The sequence below is a fragment of the Ambystoma mexicanum genome, chromosome 4q, assembly GCF_040938575.1.
Source record: "Ambystoma mexicanum isolate Mex_15411 chromosome 4q, UKY_AmexF1_1, whole genome shotgun sequence".
NCBI lineage: Eukaryota > Metazoa > Chordata > Amphibia > Caudata > Ambystomatidae > Ambystoma > Ambystoma mexicanum.
This window is the reverse complement of record NC_090928.1, coordinates 306443327-306467756: the sequence shown is the minus strand read 5'-3', so window position 1 is coordinate 306467756 and position 24430 is coordinate 306443327. Positions and strand designations below refer to the sequence as shown.

General features: G+C 45.7%; 1 protein-coding gene across 2 annotated transcripts in view; it reads left to right on the top strand.

Moving 5' to 3' along the window:
* Positions 1 to 24430, top strand: part of DYNLT1 (dynein light chain Tctex-type 1) — a 155890-nt gene that overhangs the window by 66614 nt on the left and 64846 nt on the right. Inside the window, exon 1 of one of the 2 annotated variants that reach the window (XM_069607883.1) lies at positions 11695 to 11799. The exons of the other annotated variant lie outside the window; for it this stretch is intronic. Within the exon in view, the coding sequence (XP_069463984.1) occupies positions 11773 to 11799 (27 nt within the window). The 5' untranslated portion in view covers positions 11695 to 11772. Of the gene's footprint in view, positions 1 to 11694; positions 11800 to 24430 lie in introns of those variants that run through there. 2 annotated transcript variants of the gene reach the window in all.

The window sequence follows — 24430 nt, the reverse complement described above, 5'->3', positions numbered from 1 at the left end:
CTAGTCCTCAAGGTGGAGAGGCTTCAAATCATCGTCACAAGCTGGGATCTGACAAGATTTCAGCCCTGGATTGTGTCTTGTACTTGCTTGTGCGTCTTTACCACAACTTAGTGGCGAACTAAGGAATAACAAGATGGCATTAAACTCTATCAACAACAAAATGAACTTTCTAGAAGGCTTTATTTTGGTGCAAAAAGGCAGGGCGGTGACCGTGGTTGAGGAGACCACCTCACACCAATGTGGGCGATATTGTTCCAACAAACCTTTCTCTTACTCAGCCTGGTCCTTCTGACTATGACATTGGCTACCTGGCAACTGATACCAAGGCTGCACCATCTTCACCTTGGTACAATATAGAAACATCGTCACAAACTAGAAGACACTTGAGACATAAGGAGCAAAATTTGGTGAAAAATCAAAAAATGTAAAAAAACTTGATAACAGCAGAGAACAGGGGATCGCAAAAAGGTTTTATGGAATTTGAGGCGAAAGCACAAGTGTGGAGCAGATACTTAACCAAGAGCCTGCTTCTGGTATGGAACCACTTAAGCCAACAAAGAAAAAGAAGAAAGGGAAGGGAAAGAAATTGATTAAGCAACAAAGTTCATTGGCAAAGGAAAAAGAACGCTCAATCCTCCCTTTTCTGCAAAAAGCTCTGTTACCTGGCTCTGAGGACCACATTTCTATTGCAGTTCCATCAATTTACGAGGATCACTCCTTGCTTATTGAAGAATCGGTGGATATGGATACAGCCACTGACCATCCAATTCACCCGTTTGTTGCTGTGCCTTCTGCCATTCTAACTAATTGTCGCCCCCACTTTTCGTGGTCAAGATAAGGCCCACTCAACAACAAGCTCCTTTGAAAAATCGCAAATGTCTTTTGGGCTTCTAGGTTTGGAGTTCATACTCTTGAGAGGTCCCCCAGTTGTTTTGAGCCATTCTAGTGTTTTGGCTTTGCTGCACAACATACGTAGGCTTTGTTTGATCATAAAACGCCGAGTAAAGAATCCCCAACTATGGGATGTTGCGCACAACTTCAACAGGAAATTTGAATGTGTGCTATTCTGAGGGGTTTGCTGCAGTAGTGCGGCAAGAAGGGTGGTTTTCTCAGTGTCCCTTCCAAAGGTATGCACTAGTTATGGGAGATGCCATCCAATCTGCGCTCCCCCACTATTCATATATCTTAGCAGTTATTCAAATGGGTACATGTACCCACAGTTATCCGTTAGCAAGAAAATATGGTCCAAGGACGTCTCTGTCTTGATTATATGTAATTGATTAAATCAATTTATTTACAAACATAACACGCCACGCCAACACGTGTTTCAGCCCTCTCTGGGCCGCCCTCAGGGCGTACAGAAAATTGTTTTCTATCAATAACTGTTATGGTGAGCCCTGCATCGTGTGCATTTCATTATTGAGAAGTGTGAAGAATATTCCGCTTGCGTTTCCCTGCTTGTTATCCATATTTTTCCATTAAACGCTTGAATGCGCGCCGCGTCTCTGTGTGCTGTCTTCGCTTGAATGTTTGATCATATCTAAGGACATTGAACTGATTGAATTTATTGACGCCCTTAGGACTGATTCAGCATTATTGTGTGCACTCTAGAATTGTCTGTCATATGTTATTATCATAAAAGGAGATCCTGTTGTCTATGGGATATGATCTGTTCTACTGTCAGGCAAGTTTTAAATAATTTGACTAATACTATGTTATTAACCCAAGATAAAGACTTGACCAGTTTTGTTTCTTGCTCTGACTTGGTGATCTGTTATGAAAACAGACCCTCATGCGAAGCAATCTGTTCAATTTGCTAAAAACGACGGACAATATTTAAACATTGCCCCTAGGGCAAAATCTATAATAACCCTGTTATCTATGAACATGCTGGACTTTAGGCACCTCTCAAATAAGCTTATAGGGCCACTATGTCTAACTTTCAAATTATAAATCTGCAGGCGGTCTGGTTAAGAGACTGCCTGTACTTGGACGTTTGCTGCGTTTTCTTGAAAACAGCACAAAATGCTTTATTAGGACGTTCATTTGGAGGTCTATTAAGTTACAGGCATTAAAAAAGACATGGGTCTCGTTTGCCAGAAGTGGCCAGTAAATCAACCAGGCCTTCTTGTAGTAGTACTCATAAAGTCTAATGATAGTTTTTTTCTTGATAAAAATCTTCTAATTAAAAATGTTTTTTGGAACCCTGTTTCGATAATTGATTCTGACATTTTACATTGTGTAGAAGGTGTGATTCTACTTGGTTTAGACGAATCATGACTCACCTCATGTAATCATTGCAGGAGATCTGAATTGGGATTGTCAGAAATGTGTACATCCTGCTAGACAATATAAAAGAACCTGCAATAGTGCTAGCCATACTTCTACGAATGGGGAAACATGGTGTAACCGTATGGATTTTTGAGGGATGTGTTGCTGGAGTGGAAATGTAGACAGTGGTTTAATGATGAAACCCACATGGCAAAGAGCTGGTACTTATTCTACCATTCATTTTGTATTTGTTTCACAAACAATGTTTGCATTATATCGTAATTTTATTTTTAAAGCTACAGGTGCCAGTGATTATGCAGTCTTGATATGCACATTTTAAGATCCATTAAATGACCAACAGTTAGTTTGATTGGCTCCACTCTCCTTAAATAAACTGGGGAACTGCTTAATATGGAAGTATAATACCATTATCAAATTAATCACAACATAAGGGAGTTTGGTAACTCCTTTTCAGATGAAGATAAAGTTAAATATGTATCTGTCTTTTCATTTTCAAACTTTTTTTGTCCGTTAGCTCATAAAACGGTAGCCAACCGTCAATGGAGATATCCGCTCTTACAACAGGTCTACCTTTGATAAGGTTATAAGAGAAGGAAAACGTGTATTGGGTAGTAAACTATGTATCCTGGCAAATGATATGAACTCCAATGCACTCCAGCAACACAAAACTCTTAGGCAACAATTTAAGAACTGGCTTAAGAGCAATACACAACGGATATGGCAAAGAGAAAGCAAATCAATGCTGAAGTTCTCTCAAAACATACCTCGATATGGCAAAGAGAAAGCAAATTAATGCTAAAGTTCTCTCAAAACTGACCCATTGTTTTTGGATCATTAAAACTGATCTAGGGAATCGGGCCAAGGCGCAAATTAATTCCATCTTGGAACAGAGGTGGCTAGACTACTTTTGAAAGTGTTATGCCCATTTGGGTAATGAGGCAGGAAACTCCATATTGTTGGAAAAGAGGCATTGGTCTTTAGACTTTGAGCTGGGTGATATCATCGACCGAATAAGGAAGGCTAAAACATCAAAAGCAGCTGGTCCTGTCGTTCTTTCCAATGTACTTCTAAAGAGCCAGCCGCAGCTATGGGCATCCTTTCTGCACACTCGCTTCTGTGATATATAATCTAAGGGAGAGAAACCTACATCTTGGAAAACCTCATATCTGATTCTGGTTGATAAGCAATGTGTCAAATGAACCCAGCCAAATATTGACCAATAAACGTACTTGATAGCAGTAAGATATTTTCTGTCCATCTCTTGAAGAAAGTTGATGAATGACTGATAACTGTGCTCATTTGGACAGTTGTCAATCCGGCTTTTGCAACAGAGTTGGAACCCAATTGAATGGCTCCCTGCTAGCCCTGTTACAGAAAAGAAGTTGGAGAACAAAAAGGACATTTTCGTAGCATCTATTGATCTGTTCATGGCCTTCGAGAGGATAGGTATAAGCTATGGAGGAAATAATGAGATTGGGGTCTCATGTGTGTCTTATTAAGTTCACTAATTCATCTATATATGCAAACCAACATTAGAGTAAGATTTGACGGGCAAGGAACAATGTCAGAGGTGGTTGAAACATTCAGCGACCTGCACCAGGAATGTGTCCTGGTGCCGGCACTATTTAATCTTAGCATCGCTGACTTTGGTGCCTTCCTTATCAAAATAAACCCCCTCTCTTGGGACCTGATTATTATGGATCAAATACCTAGATACATCCAATGGATTCTAGGAGATTTGGAGTCACATATGAAATTCTAACAAATACACAGTCATGATTTTTTCCATGAAAAGAAAGACAATGAATTTCAATTGGTATATGAACCAATGATAGAATTGAACTATGTTAAGTTATTCAGATGTATACCATGCACTGCTGCCAGTTTCATGGTCTTCAGGTGCTCAGAGGTATCTGAAAAGGAAGGGGGGTTGGGAAGGGTTAGTTAGTGGGATGGAGCGGGATAGCGCAAGAGAGCTTTTGCTGTGGTTTTGGTAGCTTCAGTTTGGAAAAAACATTCACTTTGTGCTGGGTTTGCTTACTAGATGGTATGGGTTTGGCACTGTTTTGATGTGTGGGTCTATATAGTATTGTTTTGTGTTTCTGTGGTGCAATGCTGGAGATTTAGTGTGTTGGGTTGAGTGCAATTCCAAAGGCGGCGTTCCTTTTGCAGTTTCGTTTCAGGTTTGCCCTCTGCTAGTGGTATGTGTGTGTGCATTTGATGGTTGAGTGGTGGGTGTGTCGGAAAGTTGGAGGTTTTAGTAGGGTCAGTGGTGCGGTGGTGATTGATCAGCTGCTGCACTTGAGCTTTGGTCTATATAAAAGGCCACATATAGGGAAACATTTTGAAAGGCTTTGTTGTAGATGTACATTGTTTACAGCCCAGCTAAGAAAGATACATCTGAAATATGGTTGATTTTCACTACTCAATTAATATAAAGCAAAAGTGGCCCTTGTTTAATATACAAAGCTGAGATTCTGCATTTAGGGATGTGTGTTTATGGCAAAAATTGGAAGTGGTGGTTTGGAAAAGTGTGTTATTGTTACCCACATATGTTCCAATGACTGTCAGAAGATTTGAACTAGGACTGCCAACTCTGCAGGTTTGGATACAATTGTTAGGAAAGATATCCATGTATGTGTAGTTTTCCCTCACCCCTCAACTTTTTGCTGCTATTTGACAAGCCTAGTCTAACTTTTGCCAGTGGAGCACAGCCTTCAGTGGCACTCCGCTGGGTTTTTCCGCTTACTATGTTATGAGGAAACTGACATGCTCTTAAAGACAGTCCGTACTGGGAGACTTTGTTTCCCTTAGTCCTTTTCTATGTTGCAACTTTCTGCAGCATGTTACAAGTGCACAAAGTACCTTACAGTACAGTGCGCCTGGGTCTTCCTTTCTTTTCCAAAGGCCCTAGACTCCCTCAAAGGATTTCTTAGGAGAAGTACAGATGTGTCTAGGACAGGGCTTGTGGCAGCTTATTTTTTCGCATATTTTTAACCTTTCTTACCATGCAAACCGTGTTTACCGCATTTGATACAGGCAGGTGGCCTGGCTCCCAAATGGCCATGCCACAAGGTTCTTTGTCCTATCCTTTGGCCATCTTGGCCCTTCGCCTTGCCCAGGTCGAGAAACCCGGGTCAGTCCTCATTTGGTGATGCATTTCCCCACGAAACACCAAGCTTTCGTGGGCTGCTGCATGCCTTGTGTGCCCCTCCAGGATGTGGGCTGGACCCTCTAGTTCCAATACACATTCTGGGTGCCAGAGAGTCTGGTGTGCTGGGAATGACTGGGACCACCGTGGTCCGCGATTGGTCTACATCTGGTGTGCCTGTATGTGAGCAGATCTCCCATTGGGTCCTTTTTGTTTTGGCACAAAGGAGATTCTGGATAAGAGAAGGCCCCAAACACCCAGACCGGGTCGATCTCTTGAGTTCTCACTGAACCTAGGATAGGATCAAGTATCCTGAAACTAAGAAGCCGAGTCGAGGAACCGCTGGTGACCTAATGGAAGGTTTGGCACCCTGAGCCCGCTGTATACTTGGCATTCCCAGGTGTGGAATAAAGAGAGAGCGCCCGAAGTCACTGTGTCGCCCAGTCGTGGTGACGAACTTCGCAGGTGCCTTGCTGCTGTGCCCCTTTGTGCCCTGAAACCTGCTGCAGTGAAACTGGCCTAATCCCTTCACCAGGAGCGGAGAAATCACCACTGTCCTGCCACAGAATCATCGCTGTATCTCAGCCGCTGAAAGCCGCACAATTGCCGCATTTGAACCTGCAACGGAAGTGGACTCGACTGCCTAAGTTTGGTCTGGAGTGCACCGGGGTCGGTGAGTACTTGCAACCCTTACTGGTGTCCCGTAGCGCATCCATCAATTATTACGCATGAGTGTCCCCTGAGGGCCACTCACCTTTTCACTGGTAGCTGTGATACTGCCTGATTCCCAACTCCTGGAACTACTGCTGCCCTTTTGGGGAGATCCTCCTGGAATAGTGGGAATCTATTCTTCATTGCCTCACCCACCTTTCTGAGCTGCTACAGCCCCTGCAAAAGACCCCGTTTTCACCCTTTGCACTATCGCATGCGCCAGCACTTGAAAGTACTTTTGAGCGTTAGGCTCCACTCGTCATAGGGACTGGACTGCCTCTTAGTAAAGGACTGATTGATGAAGAACTGCCTAAAGTCTATTTGCACTACTTGCCCCCTTTCCTCCTAGGTTGTGGACTAATTCTTGTGCATTAATCCTTTAGGCCACTTCGTATTGTATATATGTGTTATAGTAGTGTTGTATTGGTTTGAAGTATTACTGTTGATAATTGCGTTGTGTTTGAATTTAAAGGCCTTGAATAAATGTTATGTATTTTTAATATAAACACCTGACTAGGAGTGATTTGTAGTGTCCTTTGCAGTGTGTGCTCATTGTGGGCTTTCAGTCACCCTCACCCCTCCTGAGACCTAGTCTTGACCGCCACCAATGCTACCTTGATTGGTCTGAATTGTCCAGAAGGTTACCCTGTTCCAAAAACTAGGCTGGCCTTCTGAACCTCTGCCCACCAGGTCAGAATTCAGAAATCCATCTCAACAACAATGGAAGCAAATTTCGCTGTATAAGAAAACTATTGACCCACCAAGGAAGGTCCTTCAAGGATTTTAGGACTCTGGTAATTAACAAAAAATTGAACAAACTATTAACTGTGAGAATATTTTGGCTGATTTGAAATTGATATTGAACTCCTTATTACTAACACCATAGGTAATTAAGCGATCGTTATGGAATGCTGATTGGTGTAGGACAAAAGGCTCTTTGCTTAGCATTGCTCCATTTTTTTATTTTGGTATTTATTTCTATAAAGGAAGGAACAATGCTATTTTGATCCCAAAAGAGATTACAATGGATAAGAAATCAGATTTGACAGGAAGCAGTGAGCTTCTTACCATTGGGTGAGTATGAGTAACACTCTGACCAGGTTGTAGAGGGTAGTAAATGGAACAGTCACTGGAGACAATGCATGGGTGGACCTACATAGATTAAGGACAATCAACATTAGACATTTTTACGTGCAGGTAGGTGGTAAAACAGCTGTGTTAGGGATGGTGCCATGAGGGATGTAGTGCTAGAGGGGAGGCAGAGAAAGTGTGGGACAGAGGCGGGTTAGAGGCAAGGGAAAAATGTTGGCTAGAAGCTAGATGAGAGGTAGGTTAATAGACTAACTCAAAGGCAATGTGGTTGGCTTTTAGTTTGGTTTTGAACGAATTGGTGTGGACTGTTTCTCGGTTGTCGGGGGAAGAGAATTCCATGCAAGTGGAGCAAGAATAGAGAAAGAGTGGAAGCAAGAGGAAGAACAGGGAGGGTGAGGTTCCACAGGGGTAGTCGAGGAGGCAGAGCAGAGATTACAAGAAGGCTTGTAGAATTGGATGAAGTAGGATGGATATGTGGTGCATTACCATGGATACATTTGTGAACCAGGAGAAGTTTAAATCTGGCTGTTTTCCATCATTAGCCTACCAGCCTGGTGACGATACGAGGAAGTAGGTGTGAAGTAAGGGAGTTTAAAGAGAATCCTGGTAGCAAATTTAATGATCTTGTCGAGAGGATAGAAAGCAGAAATATTTTGGAGGTTGAGGCGAGCCGCCATTGCAGTTTTGGAGATGAAAGTAGAGAAGGTGTGATAATGGTCATAGATGATGCTGAGGTTTCTAGCTTACGAAGAGTAGGGTAGAGTGTCAGGTGGGAATTGGAAAGGCAGGGGAAGAGATGAGGAGAAAGTATTTGGCAAGGAAGAAGAGCACCTCTGTTTTGGTAGAGTTTAACATCAGAGATTGAGAAGCCATCCAATATTTAATGGCAGATGGACAGTTGGAAATTTTGATAGGGAGATCAGAGGAGAGTTCAGGAGAAGAGATGTGTGTGTCATCCACAAAGAGTTAGTATGAGAATTCAAAGGAAGAGATTAGTGATCTCAGAGCAGCGGAGTAGATTGTAAGGAAAAGAAGAATCAAGAAAGAGCCTTGTGGAACACCAACAGTTAGAGGAGTGAGTTGAGAGGTGTTACTATTCCAGGAGACAAGAGAAAAATAGAGGGAAAACAAGTGCAGTCAAAGGACAGGTTTAAAAGTTCAGTGTAATAACTTGAAAGCTGAAGGACACCCGAGCCAGCAGCTAAGTCATTAAGTAGGTTTATTGTAGTTCAATTGCCAGGAACAAACATTGGCATGTCCTTTCCAAGTCAGCATACTTCCAACTGCCCAGCATAGAATCCCCTTCAGACAACAACACATCAACACTCCACTCACACTGACCTCATCACATTCCATGCACAGCAATGTCATCACCTCAGCTATTGTCCTCCTCGCAACGGACCGCAGTGATTCATAACTCGACTGCAACCAGGCCCGCGCAACGCCACAACTCCAGTCACAGGGCACAGACAACTCCTCCATTTCACCTGGCCCGGAGGACTTGCAGTGTATCTCACCCTCATCACTGCATATTCCCAAAACAAGTTCAAAACCTCCCACAGAGATGACGCGGGTGTTCATACTGTAAAAACCAACGTTGACACCATCATCCCTTTCAGAGAGAGACATGCACCCGTCCGATGCGCATGCAGGGACGTCGACGACACCCCCGAGATTCTTCTTATGCGGCTTGTACTCAGAAAGTTCACAAAAGCGATCAGCCAATGTCCGCCGCTGCTGTATTCCTCTCAGAGTCACTGCCCCAACGCATGCCATGCGCTGACAAATGACGACGTAGGATAAAGCTTCCTTGCGTTCCAGCATCTCCCGCTGGAATGGACGTCGCAACAAAAACCACACCATAAGAGTCACGCGCACCGTCACGCCCCCACGAACGCGTCCGCATCCAAACTTCTCTGACCATGCGCATGACCAATGCCCGACATGGAGTACCTCCAGGTGGCGCGTTACGTCACCATAGTTGCCCCGGGCGATGCAGCATTCACATCTACTGCGCCCATCCATAGAGCGAGACGAACGGAAACGCGACTAAATGGAGAGGGCAGGGAAGGCACCAGTGACTCGGGCACCTCTAGCCGCTCTCCGGGCCCCATGCGGAGACAGCAATTGAATGCCCGCCGGCTGCACCACCCGGCCGACAGCTTGTACGGGAACAGTCTCACCTCCTTATGGTTTCTCCGCTCCTCAGAGCTCATCCATCGCAGAGCTCACCGCCAAGACCCGCCTCCTCTCTGAACTTCCTCCACTAGTACCAATTCACTCTGAGCACCGACCAGACTCGGCAACTGACGGCACGGGTGCTCGGGGCCGCTCAGATGGAGCATGGACGACGCTCCACAGAGCACCGCACACCGACCTGTGTGCCGACTCGCTCACCCCAGCACCACCTGGTCACTGGGTGAGACAGCATCTAGGGCAGCCGTGCTAACGGCACTGCACTCCGACCTGAGTGCCGACTGGACTCCTCAATACAGCCCCGCCCAGACCGCTGAAGAGGATGCACAAACCAGTCAAACTGCCCTGGACCTTGAACTTGCTGACAGCTACTTCACAGAACATGAACCAACTGGAGGGCAATGTTTCCTGGTCCTGGACTGTCCCCTCCACGACAGGATCCCATCCTCGTCACCAGTGTAATAACTTGAAAGCTGAAGGACACCCGAGCCAGCAGGTAAGTTATTAAGTAGATTTATTGTAGTTCAATTGCCAGGAACAAACATTGGCATGTCCTTTCCAAGTCAGAATCCTTCCAACTGCCCAGCATCGAATCCCCTTCAGACAACAACACACCAACACTCCACTCACACTGACCTCACCACATTCCATGCACAGTGATGTCATTACCTCAGCTACCAAGATATATTACAACATACAGCGAAGTGAGAGGCCACTAAAGGGGTAATAGGCTTGACTAGCTGAGGAGCAGGAGGGTCTGATAGGGCACGAGAGGGGTTAGCCGTCATTACCTTTATCATGGTATTAGGGAACAGAAAAGGTATACTGCGATTAATGCCTACCTCATTAAATCCCAGAGTAAAAATTGGAGAAATATTTGTGTAAAAATAAGGCTTAATCTTCTGCCTACACATGCAGTCATCAGTGCTAGGCTTAATATTTCCAGGAATTACCCTTTTTACCAGTTTGTAAAAACGTGCATCTCGTTGAAACTTTGGAGCATCTTTTTATTAACTGTCCAAAGCTCCAATTGTTGAGAGAAATATTTTAACTATTTCGTAAATGATGCAAGTCCTTGCTCTCTGCCAAGCTTTTGGTTTCAGAGTTTATCTGGAAGGCACATATGGCTAATATTAGCCATTAGATTTGTGATGGACCTTTTATAGGTTGAAGTATGATTGTATATTGATTTTTAGTAATTGAAATGAATGTATATGTTATTTGCTATGTCATTGTTACTGATTACTCTTATTTGTTGTTCGCCTGATGAATATAACTTTTTCTCCTTTTTTATAGTTTGTATTTTTGTCTAAAACAATGTGTAAGGTTTTCAAGAAAACCAAAGCAAAATAAATAAACAAATAATCCCTGGCTTTGACCTGCCTGCCAACCCCCTGAAGGCCCCCTGGAACTCTTGAAGCCGCGGGGACTGGTACATAACAAAATTACGCCTTGCTCCGCAACTGAACTCTGCCCTTTTATTTAGTATCTTTCGTCTTTAGTCTTAACCGGAACGGTTGTTCTTAGTGATTGAGACGAACGCGCGGATTGCAGTAGTACAAATGCAGCACGTGCCTCGCCCGCTGTGCCGCCTACATACAGTTTATCTCCTGGGGCAACGCGTTGGCTGGAGAAGCTTGTGACCAAGGAAACGGTCAACTAATAGCAGCCGATTCAACGGGTCCGAATCCGAGAAGAAAGAGCGACGTTCATGCCCGTTCCAGCTAATAGGTCGCCTACCAAAACTCTATTACTACACAAGCACAGCAAGAACGGTGTCTTCGCGGCTGTCCGCAAGACCCTAAGCGAGCAAATACATTCCGATCATTCCATAAGAACAGAAGTCAACTGACAGAAGCTGAACTGCAGCGGACGCCATGTTTAAGTGCCCGAACTCTCTATAAAGGCACCCCTTGGCTGCTCTATAAAACCTTGGATTCTTGGAGGCATGTGTCAAATTCTACGAATGTATGCTGTGATAAACAATTGTCAATTGTTCTAATAAATATTACTAATGTTGTGCATTACGTTATTATACTCAATTACCTTCAAGTAGAATTAAGAAAGCAAGAGGATAGTGCCTTTTGTTTTGTGTATGTGTCCAAAAGTTCTTCCTGGGCATATAGAGACATTCAAAGTTTTTAAGCGCCGCGGACGCGGTATGCATATAATAGATTGGTCCCTCTTTGGTTTCTATCGCCTCTGCCCTCCGTGTGTTGTAAATCTATGGTTTCTAAGCGCGGCGGGGTGGGGCTTCGAGAATTGTGTATCCGTTACCAGGGGCGGGGAGCGTGCGCAGTCAGTCTGTGAGGGGCTGCGGCAGACCGAAGATGGACGAGTTTCAGACAGCCGAAGAGGTAATAGAGGGAAATAAGAGGATGGGCCGAGGTGCCTCATCCTTTGAGGGAGACCCAGCAACATTGCGTGTCTGTGTCTGTGTTTGGGGTAGAGTAGCCAGCTGTCCATCCTAGTTCTTGTAGCGGGTTGTTAAACCTCAACAACCGAACTTCCTCCCGCTGATACGATAGCCTTCTGGCCCTGGCCCTACCCCCTATAGATGGTCCGTTGACGACCTCTGTGAACGCAGATATAGGCGGCTGTTTCGTGAACGCTTTGCTGGATCCCCGCAATAGTCTCCCGCCCGCAGGGTCGCCGCTTGTCGCGACGAAACAAAGGACCGCGGTGTTCGGGGATGACAGTTCCGCTGCCTCGCCACTCCCTGCTCATTGGAAGGCGTAGGGCGCATTGCGGTTTCAGGGAGCGTAAAACCATAAACTTGTGTAAGGGACCAGGGTGGCTTTGCGTCGTGGAGAGACCAATACAGCTAATAATAGGCATTTGGCACGTTTTTTGGTAGGAACCAACCACACCCCCATGTTCCATCCGTCCATAGATAAAACATCTGTAGTACCCACGAACCCCCTATACCACATCCATCCATAGATGAAATGTCGGCAGTACCCACGAATTATTGCCTCTGCTTATTCGCAAGATACCGCAGGTTCCCCAGTTTATTGGGAGATGCACTAAGTGGAATGTGCCTTTTACAGAGATGTGCAGCAATCACCTGGGGCGGATTGGCTTAACCTTCCGACTACTGGTGCAACGGCCATTGGCCCGATTGGGCTTTAGCCTCCACCCCCCCCCCAAATGTAGGGCGGTGTTGACTTGACCTGGCGTACGTACAGAGCCGTGGCGGGACACAGACAATAAATAGTGCTTTTAGCTGCATACAGTGCCGGCTCCATGTCTGCCAGCGCCCTGTGCGAGATTTGGGCACCCCCAACCCCACAATATAGAACACCAGGGCCTCAGTTCTGTTGTTTGGCTGATACTAGAACAAGTATCAGCCGAACAATAGAACTGTGCCCCCTGATGTTCTTGTAAAATGTTTAAGGGCACTTTGCCGCCAGCGCAGTGTCATGTAAATGGCACTTATGGAAGAATCGCGACTTGATTCTTTAATAGGCGCTGTTTACAAGACACTGACTTGGAGGCAATGCGCCCTTTATTTGTTGTGACGTGGGTGTGTCCTTGTGCGGTTGCACCCTCTGAGCGCACCTTGAGCCGGCGCTGGCTGCACAGTTAACGAAGGCCTAACAATAACTAATGTAACACGTTTCATTGTTAGAACCTGCATTCTTAGCATACATTTTTTAGCAAACTGAAATCATGATAATGTGTTAGCACTTGCATGTCAGGGGAGTGATTGGAAGGGTAGGGGACACGGGAGACAGCTCATTCTCACAGCAGTTATTAAGTGTGTGGTTTCAGATGTGAAGAAGGGGGTTAACTGTTTGTAATATTGAAGCTGAGCCAGAATAGACACAAATGTGTATAGAAGTTACATGCCCACACACGAGTAATTTTGTCGCTGCCCCACAGTCTCTGATGTTAGTGTCTCTCCCAACCCATGAAGGGTTACCCTCCCCCTCATACCCTGACATTTTAGTCTCGTTGCAGATAACTCTTAAGAAATTATTAGAGCCCCTGGCCGAAAGAACGGTCCAAGCAATGTTAAAAACTAGACAGTATTATTATGGGAATCGGGCTAAATGTATTGAAGAAACTAGAAAATCATAAAGTCATAATGCTGGATTCTTAGTGGGTGGTAGAGATGACTGAATCTGGCAAAAGGGATCTACTTGAAGCTAATTTTAAGGTCATCTTCTGGGCAGAGGATGGTCCGATCGACAAACTAAATACCTGGCTTGGGCGGGTCTTCCAAGGCTGTCTGCAGAGGGATGCCTTGGAGGTCCAGTGGTCGAAGTGGGCGGGAGCGATGCTCCCCTACTTTTAATTAAGTTTTACAATTTCTATACTTTTTATTTTAAAAAGAAACTGTTCCGGAACGGTTTTGTTTTAAAATAAAAGTGTAGGAAGAGGTTGGAACTTGCACTTTCAGTGTACTGCACAGGACGTTTCCTTAAAGAGCAGGCACATGTGTTTTGGGTTTTTTATTGTGCATGGGAGGGGGTGCGGCGATGGGGTCTTTGGGGAGCGGTGCAGGCCAGTAGGGAACATAGTTCCACAACTTTTTTTTCCATACACTTTGACCACTGTGGAGATCCCGATTTCCCTAGTGGAACTAGAATGGGACATTAAATCTTTGAAAAATAAGACCCTGGGTCCGGACGGTTTTATTACCCTCTTCTATAAAAGTTCAGCTCCATTTTTGTCTTTCATCTAGTTGATCTTTTTAATTCAATTTTAGATTCGGGTAGAGGGGCTCCTTCCATGGGGGTTTCAAACATGGTACTGATCCCTAAACCGGGTAAAGATCCAACACTATGCAACTCTTCGCCCCTTTACACTCACCAATACCGACTCTAAAATGTTCACTAAAATTCTGGAATGAAGACTGATGGAGGTACTACCAAAGATTATCGACGGGGGACCAAACGGTTCATGTTGGGACGCAGCACGCATGATAATGTGCGACGGGCCCTGAATATTTTGTAAGTGGGCTGTCTATCAGAACTTCATATGGGGATAATTGCCCTCGATGTGCATAAAGCTTTTGACAGGGTTTGGTGGTGTTATCTTCAAGGGGTTATGGAGCAAACAAGGTTTGGTCTGGGATTCAGTAAATGGGTTGTGGCAATTTACAGGGAACAATTGACCTATGTCCTTATGGTGATGAAACAAATCGCCCCAGACCTTCTTACGGAAAATTACGACAGCCATTAACAACTCTTGTCAATCTGGAGTGGTCCCTCAAGAACTTAAGGCTGCTAGTGATGCCCCCTCTTGAAGAAACCCTCCCTTGACCCGGCTTCCTTATCTAATTTCCGCCCTATCTCCCTCATCCCCTTTTTGTCTAAACTATTGGAATCGCTCGTGTCCCCCCTACTTTCTTCTTTTCTTGAATCTTCTTACCTGCTTAACTCTACTCAATCTGGGTTCCGTCCAGGTAGGGGTACAGAGTGTGTTCTGGTGCTGTTATATTGTTGTATCTGTCTGCAGCGTTCAATACTGTCGCCCACCCCATCATGCTGTCCCGCCTGGCCCAGTTGGGAATATCTGGTCAGGTACTTGCCTGGTTTACCTCTTTCCTGGCGGATCGTACCCAGACTCTCTCTATGCCCCCTTTTCCTCTGCTCCCTGCCACCTTAACTGTGCAGTCCCGCAGGGTTCCTCCTTGTCGCAGATTCTGTTTAACATCTATATTTGGGCCCTTGTGTGTCTCATTCGCCCCCTTGGCGTCAGGTGCTACTAATGCACGGACGACACTTGGATCGTGATCCGTTTAGATCTTGATCAGGCTGAAATGTCGTCATGCCTGCGGCGGTGCTTGGCAGCCATAGCAGAGTGGATGGACCATATTTGGCTCAAATTGAACGGCGACAAGACAGAGGTTATGGTGGTAGGCTGCCCCCTGAACCCCACACTCTGGGTGTCTTCCTGCTGGCCTTCTTCATTGTGTCCCCTCCCTACTCCGGTGAACAAGTTTAACAACCTAGAGGTAGTCTTATCACCCTCCCTGTCAATGGAGAAGCAAGTGAGTGCTGTGTGCCAAGCCGGTCACTTCCAATTGAAAACATTAAAAAAGGTGCTCCCGATGATCCCTGCTCTCCTTCGCCCACCGGTGGTGGCAGCCATGGTGATCTCGCGGATAGACTGCTGTAATTCCCTTTATCTGGCACAGCCTAAGGGAATGATTTACCGGCTTCAACGCCTTCAGAACCTGGCCGCTCGTGTGGCCCCTGGCTCCCCGAATGGAGCCCATATATCCCCTGTCCTCCGATCCCTGCATTGGCTCCCGGTGACTCAACGAGTCAACTTCAAGGCACAGTGTATTGTCCATTGTGCTCTACATAGCCAAGGGGCGGAATATCTCTAGGCAAAATTCACACCCTATACCCCCCTGCACTCCGCCTCTGCCGACATGTTGATAGTCCCCAGATATAAACTTGTTCGGATTGGAGGGCAAGCCTTTTCAGTGGCAGCTGCAGAGCTGTGGAATAAACTCCCCCCTGACCATCAAGAAAATCTCGAGCCATCTAGCCTTTAGAAAGGCTGTCAAAACCTTTCTTTTTTAGACTACTGGCCTTTGACTTAGATTTCCTCCCTTTAGCGCTATGATGCACTCGGGTGACCGTGCGCTTTACAAATATACATAACATACATCCAGATCAATGGGGTACTCTCTGCTAGCCTGTCAATATTTAGAGGTACACAGCATTGCTGTCCGTTGTCCCCACTAATTTCCCCCCTGAGTATGGAGCCGCTAGCCTGCCACATCAGGAATAACGCAAACATAATGTGAATAGAAGTTGAGAGGGTAATGTATAATGCTTTTCTTTACGCGGATGACATCCTGCTAACCCTGCATAATCTCCGAACCTCTGTAGGGGAGATGCTGGGTGAATTAGAGGAATTTGGTTGGGTCTCTGGTTTTAAGATTAATTCTGATAAATTCCATGGTCTAAACGTCTCTTTGCGACCGCAGAACCTACCCCTAGTTGTGGGTTTGGCCCCTATAAAATGGTCCCAGGAATCTATTCATACTTGGGAGAATAACTTCCCAGGAAAATCTCTGAAGTCTACAGGAGAAACTTCCCACCACTATTCCAAAAGTTGTTCGTGGACCTCACTAGGTGGGCCAGACAAGAAATCTCTTGGTTTGGCAACATTGCTGCTGTAAAGATGAATCTCATCCCTTGGCTACTGTACCTCTGTCTGGCATTATCAGTACAGATCCCTAATTCGTAGCTTCGCACACTGCAAGGGAAAATCCTTAAATTCATATGGGGGAATAAACTGGCAAGAATTTCTAGTAGGGTATATTGAAACCGGCAAGTTTGGGAGGCTTGGGGGTCCCAGATGTGTTTACAATTTAGCCACACAGTTATCCCATCTGTTTAACTGGGCAGATGACAGGATGTAACCGAAATGGAAAAGTATAGAACAGGGACATTCTGCAGTCACAATCTCACAGCTCCCATATATGGAGACGAAGGCCCTAATGAAAATGTCAAGTCGCCAGCTTCTGACTACGACCAAAAATACTCTATTACATGGGAAGGACTCTGCGACGATGAGGTGCTAGACTGGGTATGAGCCCACTGACGCAGATCTGGGGCAACCAGGACTTCCAGCCAGGCATGGATGCAAGAAGGTTTTGAGGCTTGGCGGGCTGCAGGGCTCTCACTTGCAGCACATGTTTAGTAATGGTGAACCGTTCCTTTAACGAGTGTAAGACAGCTTTTAACATAACTGAAAGGCAATGGTTTCACTATACCCAACTGAGACACGGGGTTTCCCACCCCCACACGAAAAGGCGTGCCACTAGATCGTTGAACACTCTTGGACTGAATATTCAGGGGGAATCTCCAAACCAGTAGTCTCACAGCTGTACAGACTACTGGATACGGGTAACCCTATAGTGCGCCTTCCATACGTGACCTAATGGGCAGAGGACATTGGGGAAGTAATTGAGGATGATGCTTGGTTAAGAATATGAACGTGGATGCATAAATCCTCAGTGTATTACAGACAGGGAATGTATGTATGCATTTTATTATTGTTGGTACTTGACCCCAGAAAGACTACACCGCATGTTTGGAGATTACTCAAGGTGCTGCTGGCGTGGATGTTCAGAGGAGGGTTCTCTCTGTCATTTGGTGTGGGCATGTAAGATGGTGGTTATATTTTGCAAAGAAGTTATGTCAAAAATTAAAGACATTACAGGACTGGTGGTGCCTATGGATCCCCGGGTGGTGTTATTGGGGGACACAGGCAACAGGATATTCCCCTTAACGGGCCTCTATCTACATTAATAGGTCACCTACTCCTAGTGGCTAAGTTGACTATAGCCCGAAACTGGAAAGCTGTCGAGGGCCCAGTGATCCAGATGTGGTGGGTTAAGATATGAGATACTCTAGTTGCTGGGAAAATTACTGCCTTGTATGAGGGCAGATACGATAAATACGTTGCCATTTGGACACCCTTCATTGAATTTTCAGACAAATGCCCAGTTGTTGTAGGTAAACACCTACTCCTGCGGCAGTTTCCAATGTTGTAAATATGACTGTTGGGGGGATTGGGTCCAAGTATGTGGCTATGGACTGTCCTCCTATATGGAAGGAATTTTATGTTGTACTCTGTAAATGGCCTCTTGTAAGCCTGGTCGATATGTCTTTGAAATGTGATCCCTGTGATCTTGTCATGTGCCACAATGTATTAAATAAAATTATTTTTGAAAAATAAAAAATGAACTGCTGGGCAGCCCCCAGCAGAGGATCACAGGCAACCTCAGACCTGTTTCTGCCCCGTTGGACTTAATCAGTGAGGTGATGGCATCTGAACATACACTCCCTCCTTTAGGAAGACAATCTTAAATCAAAAAGTGATAAATATGAAACATTGAATAGATCCTCACTATTGGTGTTGTTCTGGGCAGCCTTATATACCATTTTATTAAAAGTGGGCTCGTGTAGCACCCTTCTGCCACTATTGGTGGCCTTGCTGTGCTTGGCTCTAAAAGAAAAGGTTGGGGGAGGGCAGTGGGGGGTTATTAGTGGCCCAGCAAGAGAAGCAGATGCGAAACCTGTGGTGTTGATGTGTGCAAGTCAGAAGTACCCAGGTCCGGTGTGGCAATCTGCTTTCTATGGTTTTAGCGAAGAAACTTGGGTGTGTGTTATCCATACGGAAGAGCCCAAGATCTGATAGACTACAACACTATGGGTCTGGTTAGCTGCTGATGTGGGAAAAGTGTGATGGGACTAAAGGGGAGAGCTTAGTCATGGTTTGGTAAGTATTAATGGCCTGTGGTAGCTGTCTGTGGGGGGCAGGGGTATGTGTTTATAGTGTAAGGAGGTAGGCAATTTTAGAAGGGAATCGGTTAGTAAGGGAAACTGGGCAGTAGGCCTTACAAGTAAAAACAACCTGAAATCCTGCACTCCCACCACTGACCTCTTGCAGACAGGTCCCATTTTTTCAGTAGCTCATATTCTCTTTCTCTCTCTCTCTCTTTCTCTCTCCCCCCCTCTCTCCCTCCCAGTTGGGGGATGTGGGCATTCTAGAAACTCCACTCAGTTACCATAAGCTAAGGGTTATGGGAGGCAAGAACCTTTGGTTCAGAGAAAAGCGGTAACTTGAAATTTGGGGCCAAAGTCACCCTTTTTGCCTTTAGTAAGCTGGTTGGCAGGCTAAGGGACGCCTCAGACCTTACTTGAGCATGCTCTGGTGTTGTGCACAGTGGCCTGCTGGGAATACCGCCATCTTGGGCAGAGCAAGAAGAGTATTGTCAGGGCAGGGGCCAACAGGTAGGTTTTATTCTTAGCCATTACCTTGCCACAATACTGATAAGGCAGCAATTATAGTATTTAGATTTAGAGCTGCAAAGTTACAATCTCTGGTTGCAGTGACCTTGGCTCACAGCCGCTGTCGGCAATGTGCATGTGAGCTTTGAACCTGCCCTGTGCCACTGTAGAGCAGGAGCTGCTGCAGATGCCAGGAGACTGGTGCAACTAAAGCACAGAGAGGGTCTGATTGGCAGACACCCCTTTCAGAAACCGTGTTACCCGCATTATTTTAGATGCATGAGAGGTAAGTGGGCGAACCCTCTTTTTTTGTAAGGGGGCTTGACTCGAGAGGGTAATGGGTACAATGGAGAAAGAGGTGAGTCGAAGCTACCCTGACATAGGGTCACCAAGGTTTGCAGTGGAGCTAAGAACAGTATTAGCTCTCGAGGACAAAAAAACCCTTGGAGAGGTGAAACTGACAAAAAACAGGTTTTTATTTTTTATTTTACTCTAACACAGGAAAAAAGAAAACAGTTTTTTTACAAGCTGCGCCGTGGCGCTGAAGGTATGAATAGTGAGCATATTAGAGTATGCATTTTTTGTGGGTTAGTATACAGAGTGCAAAAACAGTTTTTTTAATGTTGTTTTAAACAGTAATGATGATAATAAGACATCGCTCGACTCACCTCTTTCTCCATTATTTTAGATGCATACATTTAAATAAAGCTAGGGCTTTCACACATTCGTCAGATAGCAATAAGTCACAATAACTGTTAGACCTTTGTAGCATCAACTGCTCAGAATGGGATGCACTTCCAGACAAAAGAGCCGGCTTTGTCCACCCCAGACACCCACCACTGCTTGAACTCCAGTCTTTCGTGAGCTGTCTGTGGCATGCTCTGTGTTCCCTCCTGACCCACTGCTGTCCATTTCTGGCTATGCATAGTCTCACGACAAGGTCCACCCATCTCACCGAGCAACAAATGTCTGTTCAATGAGATGGCCCCCACAACGAGTGACGCTGCACCCAGGGACCCTGCGACTTCTACCCAAGTACCTAGTAGTGGAGGGAATGGGTTTAAATGTATTGAGCACTCTGTATCATATCCGCCATACAACATTTTGACTCTGTGATTCACCCATGTGACTGAATTTATATGATTCACTTTAATGTTCTGCACCAGAACCAGTTTTCAATATGGGTATCTGGTGAAGTGCAATGCTGTTACATTTTTCTTCAAACCTACACTCGCTCGGTATCGCACTACTGGGATGGAGCCACGATGTGTCCACTCTAGTAACTGGCCTTAACACTGGAAGCTGGCTGCGGGAACAAGCTTGCTGTTCTAGGCACTCTCCCGATGAGCGATTCTCACATCATTGTGCCACCTATTTGACAACCCGAGAAAAATGGGACTGGATTCATTTCCCTCAACCGTTTGGTCCACTTTCCAGTCTGTTATGCCTGTACAGAATGTATCCTGAGGCAGAAGCCAGGCTTCTCAAATGTGGGACTTGTTTGCACCAGTTCTTCTGTATTCACAGCCTTGCTCACTGGCATCCACTGTGCCCCTTCGTATGGTTACTGAACAGTCCTCCACAAGATCTCAGCTCTTGTTCCATTTCATTCATCTCAATGAAGACTAGCAAAATCACATGGCCGAGTTGAAACATGCTACTCGCTGGCGATGAACACTAGAGCCAGTGAAGTCGCACACCAGCCAGCATCGCCATCCCAACAAATCATCACATTCAATCCATGTCAACACAACGGACAACCACCCTAGCCAGAACCAATTCACCCAACACTAGTTTCACCCAACACCAGGTGGAATCGGTGACCCTATCTCGTGCATGCAAAACCCCCCAATGGGAATGTTGTCCTGAACATTCAGGGTACAGTGCTTAGCAAAAAAAGGTGACATAATTGCATATGACACAAATGGTGCTAGAGGGATCTGCATGCTGAAAAAGCCCCCCCTCACTACAAATTTTTCTAATAATTATTTTTGCTTTTCTTTAATGAATACTGAATAGTGTCATGAATTATTTTTCACTGACCATTGCAAATTGGTATTGGTGCTGCCACCAATGTGAGCCATTGGGCCCCAATTGCTGTTCCACAAGGCCAAGACATGGCTGACGACGTTGCTTAATGTTCCTTTGCAGACTGGACTGCTTCGTTTGGTGGCTGAATCAAAACGTCTTTGGTTATGGCTGGTCCCTTTATGTAACGGCAGGGGCACAATAAAAATGACATAATCTGAGTCTGCCATGAGCAATAACCGAGTTCATGATTAATTCTAAACCTCCCACTTAGCCCTACAGATAAGGGGTGTATACTTTTACCCCCTAAAAAAGGCATATACTAAAAAAAAAATCCCTAAAGAAATAGGAAACTGACACATAGGAGCCTGTCCCCCTGCCTCCAACCACACAGTTCCACGGCGATGTTTGGCCCAGTAGTACGCAGTAAGGAAGTCTATTACTGCATGATCTGAAGAGGTACACATTTACATTGTGCATGAATAACTAACTTGTTGCAAAGAAATGTATTACAAAACATTTTTGCTCATTAAATACTCCCAATCGGAATTACATTTTTACCCCGAACTTTAAAAAATAGTGAGTAAAATACTCCCACTTAAAAAACGTATCTGGAGCACTGCACCCTTCACTTATTGAAAGCAATTCTTTTCCATTGATAGAATAACATTTCTCACGTAACGACCCTTATTTTTCCACCCATCTTTAAGTAGGTAAACCCGTGTAAAAGACAATTGAATATAATTTATAAGACACATTACTTGGTTGATGTCCCTACTCCAGAGCTCTGTGTGCAAGCTGCACTTCACAAGTTGGTATCTGGTATGAGCTGGCAAAGACATGTCATGTCTTTGGCTGATTACATTGTCAAAAATGAATTGGCCTATGCCCTCTTGTGTCGGTATGGGCGAGGAGAAGCAGCAAACAGTGGCAGGTGACAAGCAAATGTGCCCAAGATCGTGTGCCTGTGCCTCCCACTCACAAACTGGGTAGCATGTGGTGAATTCCCCGGGGGCAAGCAGAGAGTAAAACATATCGTGCTAGCAGACTCCTTACATTGTTGAGAATATTTCCTGAGGCACCCAACAAACGTTAAATCATATGTATTTCACGTCTCTGTTAAGGGTGATCGATCCCTAGAAACTGAAGGGGCTATGAGCAAGTTCAGCCTCTTGTGTGCCCTTCATAAATGGTCCATGGTTTATAATTGTTTAAGAAGCAAACCCTGCAGACAACCCATGTCTTATTGGGTATGGAGCAAACACTGTAGTATATTAAACCAAATACTGGTTTTTTATGCAATGCACATGTAAACTAATCCCTTCATTGTGGCACCTAAAGAAAATAAGACCCGTTTTGGTAGACTGATTTGCTCAGAATTGTACAGCTGTATCAAGTAGGGAGAGGCCTGGCCTTGAGCTCTGTTTCCTGTCTGTACAACGTTTCATTTTGTAGGATACATGCTATACATGCTCCCATTGCATCTTAGTGTTGCTTCAACATGCAATGTCTAAGAAGAGATAAACTATTCTTTTAACTTCTGCATTACCTTCTCTTCCGATTTACTTACTTTTGAGGCTCCGACACCTGTGATGAGACGCCATCTGGCGAGGGTGTGAAAGCCCTGGCCCCTTTTTGAGAGGTGACATTTTTTTTTACTTATGCACATTTGATACACAATTCAATGGTGTTTGCACTTGAACGTCTGGTGGCAGCGTAATGTCTAAAATAAGTCATGGCAAGTTATATTTGGCGGAGTGTTTGCCGAGTGTTTGGCAGTAAAGAAGGAGAAGGAGAAACCCTGTTACCCATACTCTCTGCTGAAGTCTGTTCTGGAGTCTGTTCTTTGTTTCTACAACTGGAACCCATAAGAACCACCCACAGACGCGGAGCGTTTGCCGAGTGTTTGGCAGTAAAGAAGGAGAAACCCTGTTACCCATACTCTCTGCTGGAGTCTGTTCTGGAGTCTGTTCTTTGTTTCTACAACTGGAACCCATAAGAACCACCCACAGACGCGGAGCGTAGCGGAGTGTTCGCCGATGTGTGAACAAATGGACCACGAAACATCAGGAGAATTGCACCCAAGAACACGGAGCAAGGTACGTGCACTAGACGATCTGGTTGAGAAACAGCCCTTTAACTCCTCATTAGTCACCATATCCAGCTCAGCTAATTCAAAGATGGCTGTAAAAAACATTGGAAAGCAATGCAAAAAATTGCCAGTAGATCTACGTTCCAATAAAACATGTAAGTTGACAAGTTAGACTCTTACAAATGAGATGTTTTCACCCATCTCGTCAGGTGACTGTTCCTCGCCGCTGTTGGGCGCTTGTGCGGCGTCTGGGGGGTCGCCGCTGGACCCTGGGGAGATGTGTGGCTGCCGCCGTGATTCTGGCCCCCCCCCCTGCGACGAGATGCGCGTGGTCGCTGTGGACGTGGCTGGTGTCCGGAGCGACCAGCGCGATGCGCGGTGCGGGGGGGGCGGAGTGAGCGGGGTGCAGGAGCCGCCTGCACGCGCCAAGCCAATGGCGGGCGCTGACGGCGGCGGCCCCGATGCGGCGTGCCGCGGGCGGGGGGAGTCGAGCTGTGGGGCGGGTGCGGGGGCTCCGAGCTCCGCCACGGCCTTGTGGTGGGTGGGGGCGGGCAGCTCAAGAGGAGCGAGTGCTGAGCCTCGCGGAGGCGAGGAGCTGGGAGAGCTGCTCCCGACTGTGGGCGGAGACTGCCGGGAGCCTGAGTTGACTGCGGATGCAGCACGCACAGAAAATAGAGTTAACACTCTGTTGTCTGGAGATGTGGAAGGTCTAGCTGAAGGGCATGCTTCCACGGGAGGGCTAAGGCAGCTGGGCCCCTGTGACCAGCTCGCCATGGCCAAACAACTGGCCCCTGGGGGAAACCAGGCAGTCTCCTTCAGCCCCTCACTTGCAAATGAAATGAACAAAAATAAAGTGCCCAAAATACATGTCGAAGTTCAAAAAAAAAAGCACCAGTATAAAAAGGATGAATACTGGTGCAGATGATGATCAAGAGAAAGGTTTAGAATCCTATAGTTTACAAAACTTGAAGAAACAGACAAAAAAAGATGTTACTCTACATCCGAGATTGGCACGCTAAGATGGCATTTCAATGGGAAACCTGCCCCTCCGGAAATGAGCAAAGCCTTAAATAGTGGCAAAATTCAACTGAACAAAAATAC